The sequence below is a fragment of the Bubalus bubalis genome, chromosome 3 (assembly GCF_019923935.1).
Source record: "Bubalus bubalis isolate 160015118507 breed Murrah chromosome 3, NDDB_SH_1, whole genome shotgun sequence".
Classification (NCBI taxonomy): Eukaryota; Metazoa; Chordata; class Mammalia; order Artiodactyla; family Bovidae; genus Bubalus; species Bubalus bubalis.
Window position 1 is genome coordinate 27,594,239 of NC_059159.1, and position 15,731 is coordinate 27,609,969.

Here is a 15,731-nt window from a genome sequence, read left to right on the forward strand (position 1 = left end):
TGTTTACTCAAAACTTTGTATTTAGGAATTTACCCTAAATTTGCCCTTGTGTGTTATATATGGCAAATTTTTGATTTTGCTTATAGTTTTTTGTCATGCAACTAAAATTTTTTAATGTAGTAAAATTTATCAGTATTTTCTTTAAATGTACCTTGATCTTGAATCATAGAAAAATTTCCAAATTCACCTATATATGTTATTTGTAGTTTTTGATAATTATATCACTGATCCCGAGTTTATTCTTAGGTATGGTGTGAAGAGGGGGGTTCTAGGTAGTGCTAGTGGTAAAGAATCTGCATGCCAATGCAGAAGACACAAGAGACGTGGGTTTGATTCCTGGATCAGAAGATCCCCTGGAGTAGGAAATGTCACCCCACTCCAGTATCCTTGCCTGGAAAATTCCACAGGCAGAGGAGCCTCGTGGGCTACTGTCCATGGGGTCGCACAGTCCAACACAACTAAGCATACAAAAAAACGAGGTGAAGAACAGACCTAATGTTATCTTTCCCCAACTATCTAGTTGTAGTAACCCTTTTTACTAAAATGTCTATTTTATCACAGTGCTTTGAAACCCCACTTTATACATCAGGTTTCCATATGTAGTTGTCTCCATATCTAAACTTTATATTATTTCATGTATTTTCCCTTTAATGTTTCAAAACTCTTGCATGTTTTATTTTTCCAAATGAACTTCAGTACTAACTAATTTAGCTCTGTATTGTAAAATTGTTGGGTATTATTAGGGTCTCATTAGATTTACTAACTTAGGAAGAAGTGACATCTTCATAATATTGAGACGTCTTAAGTAAGAATATGAAATGTGTTTTATAGTCTGCATCATCTTAGGAATTTAAGCATATTTTGTGGTTAATATAAGTGCAATTTTTCCTTGTTATATTGTTGAATTATTTATTTAGCACATTGTTGTTCAGTTCCTCAGTGGTGTTCAACTCTTTGTGACCCTATCAACTGCAGCACACCAGGCTGTCCTGTCCTTCACTAACTCCTGGAGTATGCTCAAACTCATGTCCATTGGGTCTGTGATGCCATCCGACCACCTCATCCTCTGCTGCTCCTTTCTCCTCATGTCCAATCTTTCCCAGCATCACAGTCTTCTCCAGTGAGCTGGCTCTTTACAACAGGTGGCCAAAGTACTGGAGCTTCAGCATCAGTCCTTCCAATGAATATTCAAGGATGATTTCCTTTAGGATTGACTGGTTAGATTTCCTTGCTGTCCAAGGGACTCTAAAGGGTCTTCTCCAACACCGCAGTTCAAAAGTGTTAATTTCTTCTGCACTTAGCCTTCTTTAGGGTCCAACTCTCACATCTGTACATGACCACTTGAAAAACCATAGCTCTTGACTATATGGAACTTTGATAGCAAAGTGATGTCTCTGCCTTTTTTTTTAAAACAGTGTTTAGGTTTGTCACAGCTTTCCTTCCAAGGAGCAAGCATCTTTTAATTTGTGCAGTCACCGTTCACATTGATTTTGGAGCCCAAGAAAATAAAGTGTCATTGTTTCCATTTTTTCCCCATCTATTTGCCATGAAGTGATGTGACTGGATGCCATGATATTTGTTTTTTGATTGTTGAATCTTAAGCCAGCTTTTTCACTCCACTCTTTCACCTTCATCAAGAGTACACTAAGGTGTATCATTTTATATCCTGCAATCTTGCTAAGTTATTTTGAAAGTTTTGTCATTCATTTTCTAGGGCTTTCCAGATAAACTATCATGTCACTTGCAAAGAAACTTTTCTTTCCCACTATGCTTATAATTGTTTTCTTTTTCCTAACTGAATTGGTTCACACTTCTAGTACAATGTTAAACAGTGGAGACAAGGGACACCCTTTCTTTCTGATCTTAGTGTTTCCCTACTAAGATGCTAGTTTTAGGATTAAGGTGTGTGTATATATGTATATGGTGCATGTATATTTATGAAAATCATGTTAAGGAAGAATCCATCCATTCCTGTTTTCTTAAAAATTTCTATAAGGAATAGATCTTTCCTATTGTCACAGACTTACCCAGCATCTAAAAAGAAAATATGACTGTTCTCGTTAGGGCTATTAATATGGTAAATTATACATCAGTAGAGTTCCAAATACTGAATCATTCTTGTATTCCTACTACAAACCTTACTTTATCACAATATATTTGAATACAGCGCTAGAGATTGCACAACATTTAGGATTTTGCATTGATATTCACAAATGTCTAATTTTCATTTCTTTGCATTATTTTTATCAGGTCCAAAAATTGGTTATTAGTCTTGCTTCATAAAAATACTTAGATCGTTTTCCTTCATTTTTTATGGTCTGAAATGATTCGTGTAGCATTGGTCACTAAAGGTTTCACAGAATCCTATGTGAAATCATTTGGGTCTGGCGTTGCGTGGAATAGGTGTTAGTTGCTCAGTCGTGTTTGACTCTTTGCGATCCCATGGATTGTAGCCTGCCGGGCTCCTCCAGGATTCTCCAGGCAAGAATTCCTGGAGAATTGCCATTCCCTTCGCCAGGGGATCTTCTGGGCCTAGGGGTAGACCCCAGGTCTCTTGCACTGCAGTCTGATTCTTTGCTGGTTCAGCCACCAGGCAAGCTATTTGTAGGATACCTACTTGATAATTTCTTCATCTCTTCTATGGAAAGTGTTCAAGTATTTTTTTTTTTTTTAATCTTTGGTGAGGTCAATTTTCTGAAACTATATTTTCCTAATAATCCATTTCATCTAGGTTCTTAAATTTATTTGCATAGTGTATGCAAAATAGTTGCTTATGATTTTCTAAATGTGTTTTGTATCAAATTATCCTTTTGTTATGCATTCTGTATGTCTGTGCATCCTCCTCTTCCCCTTGATTAAACTAGCTAATGGTTTACTTATTTTGTGAATTTCAATACAAAGATCCAGGATTGACCCATCAATTTTACATATAGTTTTCTCTGCTTTTTAACAAATTAATTTCTACATTTACCTATTACTTCTTTTGTTTTCTGTGTTTTGCTTTGGCTTACTTTGCTGTTCTTTTTCATTTCTGAGTTGGGAATTATTTATTTTCAATCTTTTATTTTTACAATGCTAAAGTAACCAAGAAGGCAAAGTGATGTTATCTGAGGAGGCTTTACAAATAGCGGAAGAAAAAAGAAAAGTGAAAAGCAAGGGAGAGGGGAGAGGTACACCCAATTAAATACAGAGTTCCAAAGGAATAGCTGGGAGAAACAAGAAGGCCTTCTTCAATGAACAGGGCTTAATAATAGAAGAAAACCAAAAAAGAGGCAAGACTAGAGATCTCTTCAGGAAAACTGGAAACATCAAGGGGCCATTCCACCCAAAGATGGGCACAATAAAGGATAAAAACGGTAGAGACCTAGTAGACACTGAAGAGATCAAGAAAAGATAGAATACATGGAAGAGCTGTATAAAAAAGATCTTAATGAACCAAATTACTACAATGATATGGTTAGTCATCCAGAACAAGACATTCTGGATTGTGAAGTCAAGTGGGCCTTAAGAAGCACTGCTGTTAATAAAGCTAGTGGATATGATGAAATTCCAGCAGGACTATTCAAAATCCCTAAAGGATGAGGCCATCAAGGTTTTGCATTCATTATGTCAGCAAATCTGGAAGACCCAGCAGTGGCCACAGGACTGGAAAAGGTCAATCCTCAACATAATTTCCAAGAAAGGTGGTACCAAAGAATGTGCTAACGACCGGACAATTGCACTCATCTCCCATGCTAGTAAGGTCATGGGTAAAATCCTGCATGCTAGGCTTCATTCAGCATTATGCAAACTAAGAACTTCCAGATGTCCAAGCTGGGTTTAGAAAAGGAAGAGGGACTGGAAATTAAACTGCCAACCTTCGCTGGATTATAGAGAAAGCAAGGGAATTTCAGAAAAACAACCATTTCTGATTCATCAACTATGCTAAAGCCTCTGACTGTGTGGATCATTACAAACTGTGGAAAGCTCTTAGAGAGATGGGAATACCAGATCATCTTACCTATCTCCTGAGAAACCTGTATGTGGGTCAAGAAGCAACAGTTAGAACCCTGTATGGAACAACTAACTGGTTCAAGATAGAGAAAGGAGTACAACAGGACTGTCTGCTGTCACCTTGTTTAACCTACACGCTGAGCACATCATGAGAAATGCTGGGCTGGATGAGTTACAAGCTGGAATCCAGATAGGCGGGAGAAACATCAACAACCTCAGCTATGCGCATGATACCACTCTAATGGCAGAAAGCAAAGAGGAACTTAAGAGCCTCTTGATGAGGGTGAAGGAGGAGAGTGAAAAGAGCTGGCTTAAGACTAAACATTAAAAAAACTAAGATAATGGCATCTGGCCCCATTACTACATGGCAAACAGAAGGGGAAAAGGTGGAAGTAGTGACAATTTCCTCTCCTTGGGCTCCAAAATCACTATGGACCATGACTGTAGCCATGAAATTAAAGGACACTTGCTCCTTGGAAGAAAAGCTATGACAAACCGAGACAGTGTGTTGAAAAGCAGAGACATTATTCTGCCGACAAAAATCCACAAAGTCAACGCTATGGTCTTCCCAGTGGTCACATATGGTTATGAGAGCTGGACCATAAAGAAGGCAGAATGCCAAAGAATTGATGCCTTCAAAATGTGGTGCTGGAGAAAACTCCAGAAAGTCCCTTGGACAGCAAAGAGATCAAACCAATCAATCTTAAGGGAAATCAACCCTGAATACTCACTGGAAGGACTGAAGCTAAAGTGCCAGTATTTTGGTCATCTGATACAAACAGATGACTCTTTGGAAAAGTGCCTGATGCTGGGAAAGATTGAGGGCAGAAGGAGAAGAGGGTGTCAGAAGATGAAATGGCTGGATGGAATCACTGATGCAATGAACAATAACTTGGGCAAACCCTAGGAGATGGTGAGGGACAGGGAGACCTGGCATGTTGCAGTCCATGGGGTTGCAAAGAGTCAGACCACTATGCGACTGAACAACAACAAAGTAACCAGATGAGGCCCAAGATGGAGTTGCTCATGCTGAGCCCCAAGTCAGAAAACCAAAATTTAATGGTTAAGTTTCTACACTCAGCTCTTCCTGAAGAGACAGGCCTAGGTCAACCTAGGCACAATCAGCACCAATTACTTGAGGCAGCTCCAAGACCTCTTTTTGCTCCATTAAGTCAAGTAACACCATTTTAACCAATCAGTAAATGTCTAGTAAAACTTCCTTGTTCCCCTTGCTCACTTTGGTCTATCAAAATCTCTTGGCCTTGTGCAGCTTTTCAGAGTGCCTTTCTAACTGCTAGACTGGATGCTGTCCAATGTATCAATTGCTGATAAAGCCCAGAAAACCTTTAAAAATCACATTTGCATTTTCCTTTAACAACTGACTGATAATTTAGGAGTATGAATTTTCCTCTGCTCAAGGCTTTAAGTGTATTCCACAAATTCTGATACATATGTAGTATTTTCATTATTGTTATTTTTTATAAACTCTGTACTTTGTTTGCATTCCCCTTTTACCCAAGTTAATATTTTTAAACTGAGGCATGATTTTGAATGCCTATTAAGATGCAGAACTTCTCTATCACTCTAGAAAGCTCTCTCATGTCCTTTTCCAGTCTGTTTTTCTCCTCCCTGCAGTTTTAGCACAATTGGTTAATTCTGCATATATTTAAGATTTTATATAAATGGAATAAAACTGTATGGACATTTTTGGTATCTAATTTATTTCACTCAGCACAATATTTTTGAGATTTATCCATGTTATTACATGTACAATGGTTCATTGCTTCTTACGGCTGAGTAATACTCAACTTTCTCAATATATTAGTCCATCCATTCTCCACCCAGACTTGACTACTATGAATAAAACTGCTATGAACATTCTTGCCAAGACTTTATAACATATAATAGGTCACTAAAGTTCAAGATGGAAGTGCCCTTTTGCTTTTTGGTTTGCTTTTGTGTTCTTGAACGGAACCTAGTGACGTTTTCCTCATTTAGCAATGATTTTTGTGAATACCTGGTGTTTGAAATATAGTCTTTCTTAGGATGTAGTGGTAGACATACCTGAAGATCTTTGCCTTATTTTCTTGTTAGATCTTTCATATTCTTATATTTTGTCTACAACAACTATCTAGTGTTAAAGTATTAAAGTCTTGAAATTTTAGTGCTTCTTTTCACTATTTCCATTTTTTTTTATAGCTTCTGATTTACAGATTGTTGGTGTTATCTGGTTCATATATAACTATTATATCTCTGTTGTGAATTGTGGTTTTAGCATTATAAACTGTCTTTGCCTTGTTCAAGGCTTTTTGGTTTGACGTGTTATCAGCATTGCCAATCCTGCTGTCTGCCTAGTATATCCGCCTAGTATATCTGTTTGCCTAGTATATCTTTGTCCATTTTTTTGTTTTTAGCTGTTTCAAGGGCTCTTTGTCTATTATAACATGGGTTTTAATTTTCTGATCCAATTTGACAATATTTTTAGTTGGTGACACTCCACTATTTCTTGCTGTGTATGTTGCTTTTAAGAAATCCAAAACCATTCTAATTCTCTGGCCCCCGTAGGTCACTTCATCTTTTTGCCTGGAGGCCCTGAGAATTTTTTATAAGCTTTAAAGTTGCATAGGTTTACTATCTTGGAATTTATCTTATGGTATGAAATTTTGATGTATTCAAAATTCAGAAAGTTTTTTGTTTTCAGACAGTTTTCTTGGATTATGGCTTTAAATATTATGCTTTTATTCTTTTGCCTTCTTGAGAGACACCAATTACATGAGACTTTCTGGACCCATCTTTCATTGAAATTGTCATTCTCTTGGTCTTCCTGTTTTTCTTCTATGCCTTTTATCACATTTGCATTTTACTCTCGTCTGTTGGAGAAGGCAATGGCACTCCACTCCAGTACTCTTGCCTGGAAAATCCCATGGACGGAGGAGCCTGGTAGACTGCAGTCCATGGGGTCGCTAGGAGTCGGACACGACTGTATAACTTTCAAGTAGACAACCTGAGCGACTTCACTTTCACTTTTCACTTTTATGCATTGGAGAAGGAAATGGCAAGCCACTCCAGTGTTCTCGCCTGGAGAATCCCAGGGACGGGGGAGCCTGGTGGGCTGCCGTCTCTGGAGTCACACAGAGTCGGACACGACTGAAGCGACTTAGCTCTTGTCTGTTGGCAATTTGTAACTTAGTCCTCATTTCTGTTACAATTTTTCCCTCTCTTTTCTCAGTTTAATCCGACTTTATTTTTTCCTGTCTCCTGTTCCTTTCTGTTCTGTTTTCTATTTGAGTGAAGGTGTTTTTCCTCACTTTTGTCTCCAAATACTGGTTTTAAGATGTTTTATTTCATCTTGGGTATCACTGTATCAATTTTCTTCTGCCTCACATTTTTCTTTTTCTGGGGATAAGGAGAGATACTAATCAGCTCCATACACTCGCATTGTTTGTTTCTTCTTATGGGAGTTCTGAATGGATATGATTTACTCTTTTCTATTTCTATTCACTTCACGGTCAGAGTTCCCAGTTCAAGAACACCCTCTTTCTTTTTCTGAAAGATTATTTTTTTCCTCTTCCTCCTTCTTTTTATCCATGACTCTTAAGTCCTATGTCTTCATTTCTTCCCTATGAAGCACCAATCATTTCAGGATACCAATTCTGGTACTGCTTGCTTTCTAGCTCTTCTCTGTGGTTAGAGCTGTGAACTATCAGATTTCAAACCTGTGTTCATTGTTTTTTTTTTTTTTTTTTTTTTGATGGTTGCCCAAAATTTATAAGAAAAACTTTTTGGTTAAAAAAAAGAAAGGAATAAAGGTATGAAAGGGACTGAGGCCTGGAAGCAGCATGGTAAGCCTGTGTTCAGTACTTTGGAACTTAAGTGCTGAATTTCTCTCTTTTGGAAGTGGTATTTTTGTGCTTCATTTAAGCCTTCCATGACCCTAAACTCTATCAATAAACCTGTTAATACTTCCTTTTCCCACTCTTTACACAGTCAGATGGATCTCTTGGAATCTGATTTCTCTACTTTAAGGTAATTTGAAGGTTGTGCTAATTTGTTTCTTAATGCTGAAGGCAAGGGTAGTGCGTATGATTAATAATACAACTAATACGATTCTTAGTATGTGGTAAGACATTCTAAACAGTTAATATGAAGTAATGCATTTAATCCTTACAAATATTATTACTCCCTTTCTACAGATGAGGAAGCAGAGGTTCAAACAGATTAAGTGATTTGCTCAAGGTCATACAGCTAAAATGAACATTAGCGATGAATAAGGGAATAATCTTAAATTTATGTTCAGTTTTAACCTCTTTTTTCTTTCTTTCTTAATTATGGTTCTAACTTCTACAGGCACAGAAAACAAAGACCAAATAAAACTGTTTGAGGCAATATGACATTTTGAACACTTTGTTATTCAAAATAAAACTGAGAAATCACATTAGGTACTCATACAGTCACTCAAGACTTGAAATATAAGGTGGTGAGATGACTTATAAGGTGATGGGGAAACCTTGCCTAATATTAGGGCATATATGTAACTGCTCATCCAGCACAGAAGATGTCAAAACAAGGTATCTGAAACTCATACACCAGGTAATGGAAGTTTACTATTTAGAATTATGGAGATAGATACTAAATCAAAAATAAAAGGATTAAAAATAACTATCTCATAAAAGCTGAACTGGTAAAAGACTGCTGCAAGGGATCTTTTATTTTACAAAAATAAAAGCAAATTTTTATTATTAACTACCTCTAAAAAATTTAATAAACTGGTAAAAATAGGCAGACTGATGATATCTGGCATTGGCAAATTTATGTATGAGAGAAAAAGCACTCATATATATTCACATAGAAAGGCAAATGTATGCCATCTTTTTGGAAAGTAATTTGTATTACTTATGAGATGAGTATGTCTGTTGACCAGGAAATTCCACTTTAAGGAACCCATCCTTCAGAAACACTCATGGGACACAAGAATCCATGTGGAAGGCTATTTCTTATAGTAATAATGTAATTGCAAAAAAATGAAGGCAATCTAACCATTAATAGGTAGATGATTAACAACAGGTAAAATACTGATTGAAAAAAAATAAATTGCCAAATATGAGTAATATGACTCATTTTTTTATTAAAGGAAACAATGTGTGCTGGTATACATGGAGACTGATATATATATGTTTATGTATATATTTAGAAAGATTCTGGAAGGAATAGCTAAACTACTAACAGGGTGAGAATGGGATAGGAAGATAAAAAATTTTAACTTTTCCATATTTTTCATTTTCTTTTTTTTAAATAGCAAGTATGTAACACTTCTATAGTGAAAAATAAAACAAAAAAGAGGTTTTCATAGTGATGAAATACAGGAAGAAGTCACAAACTGTAGTAGAATTTCATTTTCCTACCGTGATGGTCTCCCTGAAGAAACTTCCTCCTTATACAATCTACAAAGGAATTAAAAGGTATAACCGTTAACTTATTCATGTAATCACCCACAGGTTCCAATAAAAGTGTAAACCTCTCCAGGAGAAATTTTACAGAAAACATTTGAGACTCTAAATGCAAGCACATATAAATAATAGTATAGGGCTTCCCCGGTGGCTCAGTGGTAAAGAATCCACCTGCCAATACAGGAGATGCAGGTTTGATCTCTGGGTCAAGATGATCCCCCAGAGAAGGAAACGGCAACCAACTCCAGTATTCTTGCCTAGCAAATCCCATGGACAGAGGACCCTGATGGGCTACACTCCATGGGGTCACAAAAGAGTCAGACACAACTTAGCGACTAAATAACAACAAATTAATAATATAATCTCAGTATGAATAAACTAATCAAAAGTTAAACCAATTCTCCATTATCCATACCAATAGAGTACAGTGGCCCATATAATTGTCAAAGTTTTATATTTAACCATGGAATGTAAGTTTCCCAGAATCCTAAGTTTGAAAGTTGTACATGTAAACCGATGAAGTTCAAAATAAGAATTAATATTTACTCTGTAATGACGCAGAGAAGCTATGGAGCTACTCAGTTCTTGCTCTTCTCTTCCTCATTCCCCTATCAAAATACAATTTACTGGGCTAAACATAAGTGCCTTCATGCTTCTTAAGCTTACTATTAGGACAAAAATAAACAGTAAAGATTTGGGATTGTTGGGCTTTTATTTCCCACAAGTTCAATGTGAGAGAACATATCTATCCCAGTGATAGAATCATTAAAACTGAAAGCAATAATATCTTGAATATCCCACCCAGAGAAACTGAAAAGTACCCAAGAAGGATAGGACAGTATTCTACATGACAATATTCTAAAATGTAAAGCTACAGTGAGCAAAAGGAAGTTATCTTTGATATATAAAAAATATAAATTTCTATCTCTTTGGGTTCAAGTTCTGGTACTTCATTACTTAGGACTTTGGATGTAACAATTATTTGGGTCTCAATTTCCTTCTCTTCTAGATCAGGAAAACACCACTTACCACACAGGAAGATGTCTGAAAAATAATTCGTATGAATGGGCCTTCAGTTCTTCAGAAGACAGTTATGAATCCTTAAGTATGAATCTTTTGAAAAGCTAATTAAAAATAAAATGACCTCATCAAAATTAAGTCTGAAATGCACTAACCTAGATGGTCTTTAAGATCATTCATATTAGGTATCAATTCCATCCAAATAACAGAATTCATACTAAGGCTAGGCTAAAGTCTAAATGTATTTTAAATAATCAAACAAGAGCTTTTATGAATCTTAATGTAACAAAAATAGGTTAAATAGGTTATTCATCATCATGTTAATTTGATATACCTAAAAATATTGATGTAAAATGATGACATTCTCTTGGTGTTTATCTTTCAAAAAAATATTTGTAGCTGGTTGCTCAAAATATGTACAACCACTAATAGTAACTATAGGGTATTGATAATGGGACAGTTGAAACACAATCAAGTGAGTTATTTCTCTGATATATAAAATAATCTGAAATTAATAAAAGTTTTAAAGTCTAATAGTAGAGTGAATAAATGGTATTATCTAATATGTACTGAGTAATATACACAAAAATCATGCTAAATACCAGAAATGCAAAGAAGTGTTAAACTTAATATGTATGTCCTAACACTAGACTATAAACTATCCCAAATAGTTGGGAGGACAAGAAATTACTAAATTAATGAGTATTGTATATAACTAGTTCTATAAATATGAATTAGATAATACAGTGAAAAGGGAAAAAAGAAAAAGGCATTCTGGAAAGATATCTTAACATTTTACAGTTTACAGCAGCTCACATTTTACTATATAGCGGTCATCACATTTGACTGGAGGTTTATGGAAACCTTGGGAGGAAGGCAGGACTGATGTCTGGCCCTTACGTAGATGAGGAAAATGAAGCTTAACAGATCACAGGTGAGGAAGTGGCAGAGCAAGAGCCGGGCCAGTCTGACAACTTTGTCCACAGCTCATTTCCACTATGCTACGTTTTAAGTTATCAATCCTAAACGTCAGAACTAGAAAGTGCCTCAGAAATCTTCTCATACAGTGTTTCTCTAACTGGTCTGATAAAAACTTTTCTGAAACATGCATTTCTAGGCTCCACTGCAGACCTACTGAATCATAACCTGTAAGAGAGAGGTTTATATTTTTATAAAACACTGTCCTCTATGTGTATGTCCAATGTGGCAGACATGTAGCTATTTAAATTCACACTTGATTAAATCAGATTGGAAATTGGGTTCCTTGGTCCCACTAGTTACCTTTTTAAGAGCTCAAGAGACACCTGTGGCTAGTGGCCACCATACAGATGGCACAGATATAGAACAGTTTTATCACTGCAGAAAGTTCTATTGGATGTTAATTCTTGACAACCCTTCTACTCTAAGGATGAGAACACTGAGGCACAGAATCTTGTCCAGCAAGGGCTACGAAGTTATTTAGAGGCGGAAGTGAAATGCTAACCTAGTCTGCCAGTGCCCCTCATACTGTATCACTTCATCCCCTCAACTTCAGGGTTTATTCAAATGGGAATTATTTTCTTTCCACCCTTCCTTGTGGGTTGCAGTAAAGAAAGAAGAGAAATTCTAAATTTGTGGGAAGAAAACTTCTAAAAAAAAAAGTATTTAAAATTCATGATTAAATCAAACTATTTTGCAAGTTTTATACAAAATTAAAAGTAGCCTTGGACAGTTAAGAATATACTAGTGTTAGGAGGCATATCTTAGTTTAACTGTTGTTAAGTCCTTCCTCTTCTACCATCCTGATGTTTTTCTCTCTCTTTTGAATCTGAAATTAAATCATACATTTTCTTAACATTATAAATGTGAAAAAGTTAAATTTTCTTTTGCAAACATTCCATTTTAAAGATGAAAAATTGAGAAACAAAGGAGCAACCAAAAGAATACTGACTTCTAATTTTAGGATGTGGTTACTCAAACCACTGAGAACGCTTGGCTTTTAGTAATCTAGTAGTTTATTATTTACAAAACTAGTATGCTGTTTTCACTTCTGAGCTATAGTTTTACCTTCCTTTGACTACTATGTTACATTTAAAACAATTTAAATTGTTTTCATTTCCAATGTAACTGAGGGTTTGAAGCCTCTGAACACCTATGGTTTATACACTAATTAAATCAACATATCATCAGTCATAAAAATACATAGTATCTTCTTTAAAAATAAAACCAGTTGTTCCTGTCTGTTTACGATGCAAATATCTCCAAAGTCAGTCAACGTAAGTCATGACAATTCACATTTAAAGTGAATAGGAACTTGGGAACTCCACATTAATGGAAACTTTCAAGATAGAATTATACAGCTCCATTAACTTTTATCACTTATCTAGTATTCACTCCCCTGTTAACTTTTAGTGACTAAATTTAGTGAACGTATGTGTCAAAGTGTATATAAAAAAGTGTGTATAAAATAAAAAAGTTGGACAGTTAAAAAACTGTCTTAAACATAAGATACTTATGAACAGATCTTTACTCAAGACAGTTTTTGCCATAATGTGCAAAGCACCCAGAAGCCCAGAGTATGGTGTTCTATATAAATAGAAGCTACTTGTTATTCAGAGAAGGAGGTGGTACAAAAAAAGACAGCTATTTTCTTTCTAACCACTCATTGGTGTTGAGGTAAACAAACAAAAAAAAATACAGCGTGAGCACATTAAAATACTTGGAGAGCAACAGTCTACAAAGTGTAAGAAAGGGAGAGAAAAAAATTTCTGTGCTCTAATATTTTAAAGAGGGGGCTGGGAGTTTAAAGTGAAATTTATTCTCTGGCTTTTATACCAGATTCATTGGTGGTGGTGTTTAGTTGCTAAGTTGTGTGTCTGACTCTTTTGGGACCCCATGGACTGTAGCCCGCCAGGCTCCTCTGTCCATGGTATTTCCCAGGCAAGAATACTGCAATGGGTTGCCATTTCCTTTTATAGGGATCTTCCCCACCCAGGGATTGAACTTACATCTCCTGCAGGGGCAGGCAGACTCTTGACCACCGAGCTACCAGGGAAGCCCACCAGATTCATTACTTTTACATTTTATCTGTTATGTCTTGACTACCGCTTCACCACATTAGGAAGAGGAAAACGTGTGCCCCCAAGATTCCTATGCCAATAAAACAACTTTTGGAAGCAGCACAGCTCACCAAATGAAGGAGAATATTAGAAAAATGCTAAGTGACAGTAGTAGAACTGAACTATCTCAACCACTGTGTGGTAACTACTGGAGCATACCAATGTAAGGAGCATGAAAAATATTGCAAACTCTACGCAAAGATTATAAAGTATTGTAAAAGTTTCAAATCTCATTAAAAATTGGAGGAAAAAAAATAGAGAAAGTATTGTGAAGGAGGGGCCTTGAGAAGGAAGCCCAGCGTGAAAGAAGAACATAGTTCCGAAGGCAGGGGGAGGAGTGCAGTTCTTCTGATTATTCCTCTACCAAGAGCTGCTTCCTATAGGCTTTGGTACTATCTCCAAGACGCGATTTTAGGCATCCTTAGGAAAAGTTACTTAGACATAGAGAAATGTGCTTTGGGACAAGATTCTGAAATTTATAACTTAAAAAAAAAAAAAAAAAACCAGCGAGAGAAAACAGCCATGAAATCCCTAGATCCTATTTTCCAAGCTTCCTGCAGAAAAACAGCATCCATTCTCAGACATATAAGCCAGCACATCTGAACTGACCTAAGCCAAGTTTTCAGCCGGCCCTCACTATCTCGTAAGCCCTCCTTCCCCCACTTCCTGGCCGTTCTTTCCTGGCACACAAAATATAGGCCAATGAGCAGTGGGGTGGGTGAGGAGGATGTGAGAGAAAATTTGAGAAGTAATAAGGGGAATCCACTTAACAAAGACATGAATGAGACTGAAGAGTCTAATAAGGATAAGCAAACAACAATCCTAACAACTGAACAGAAAGGGCTTTCCTGGGCAGCAGCGAGCGCTCAGTGTTTGGAGGGGTTTAGGCAGAGGCCAGGCTACCTACCACTTGTCAGGGAGGCTGCACAGGGGACGGCGGCTTTGGGTGACCTCTAATGTCTCTTCCGACTCTGAAATGTTAGGATTCTTATTTCACAAAAGAGAATACAATGGTCATAAAAGCCCACCAAATTAGAACACTTTTAAAAGGCGACTACTTCCCAAACACCACTCCCACCTCTCCCTCCCACACGTGCCCACTCCGCCCCTTTTCAATTTTTCCACCTCCACGTGCGAAACGCTTCGCGGCGCCTTCCCACGCAAAGCACCCAAACTCTGCCCCGCGGGAGACGTGAGGACTCCACTCCCCGACCCTGGGCGGTCAAAAAAGGAAGTCTCAAATCCAGTCTTTCTCCCCCAGCCAGAGCTAAGGGGGGTGGGGTGGGGTGGAACGAAGAGAAGAACTTTCTTCTAAAATTTGTTTTCCAGATAGTGAAGGGGATAGAGAGAATCCCGGGGAGTCCAGGGCTGAGGGGAGTGGGGGGAGGGGACACCCCCCAATCGTTTAACGGCCGGCAGGGGGAGGGGGGCTCTGGAGGTGGAGGGGGCGTGGGATAGGAGAAGCAGGCCTGGGAGCGGGGTCAGGGGGCTGCACGGGTTCCTGGGGTCAGGGAGCTGCGGGCGTCCCCCCCATCTGGCACACAAAGCAGCTGCCGCGCTCGGCTCTCACCAGATCCTTTGTGTTTTCCATCAGGGCCTCATGGGTAGGGGTTGTCCGCGCTCCCCGGGCCCGCGGCGCCCCCTCCCGAGCTGGGGGCAGGCGCCTCTCCCCGGGACTACGGCGACTACAAGGGAGCCCCGGCTGGGCCCAGACTGGTGGCGGCTACGGCAGCCCCCGGATTTCCCCCCTTTAACTCGGGTGGCCCCAGGATATCAACAACATTAGCATAGCCCTCCCTCCTCAACGCGCCTGCGCCGTGACCCGCGCCCCGATTGGCCCGCTTCCCTACATACCCTCCTCTCTGTCTTCCAGCGTGGGACCCTCTGCAGGCGCCGTACTCCAAGGGTCGTACCAAGACGAAGGGGTGGAAAAGGCGATTGGGGCTCGTGTAAATCGAATGGTTAAAAAGCCATGAAAAAGAGTAAAAGTTTCAGCCTGTCATCTATAGCTTTCTTTATATCCTTTCAATCAGTTACAGCTGCGAAGTTATGTTGGAAAAAAATTTCCACTCCAGTCACGCCGCTTCCCCCTCCACCCGGAAGATTGGTCCTCCCGGAGGAACTCCCACACGGGGAGGGGCTCGTGAGGGGAGTGGGCGTTACACAAGAACAC

General features: G+C 38.2%; 1 protein-coding gene across 16 annotated transcripts in view; it reads right to left on the reverse strand.

Moving 5' to 3' along the window:
* The window catches only part of MBTD1 (mbt domain containing 1), a 67,911-nt gene extending 52,206 nt beyond the window's left edge, over positions 1–15,705 (reverse strand). For 3 of the 16 annotated variants that reach the window (XM_044939122.2, XM_025280380.3, XM_025280373.3), the window contains exons 1-3: positions 15,413–15,705; positions 14,466–14,529; positions 9,396–9,434 (exon numbers count right to left, since the gene is read on the reverse strand). Coding sequence is in view for 1 of the 16 variants with exons in the window: in XM_025280369.3 (XP_025136154.1) it covers positions 15,129–15,149 (21 nt within the window). In the remaining 15 variants the exon portion in view is untranslated. The other 13 variants (XM_044939121.2, XM_025280374.3, XM_025280382.3 and 10 more) reach the window with 11 other exon arrangements.
* Positions 15,706–15,731: the final 26 nt, after the last annotated feature.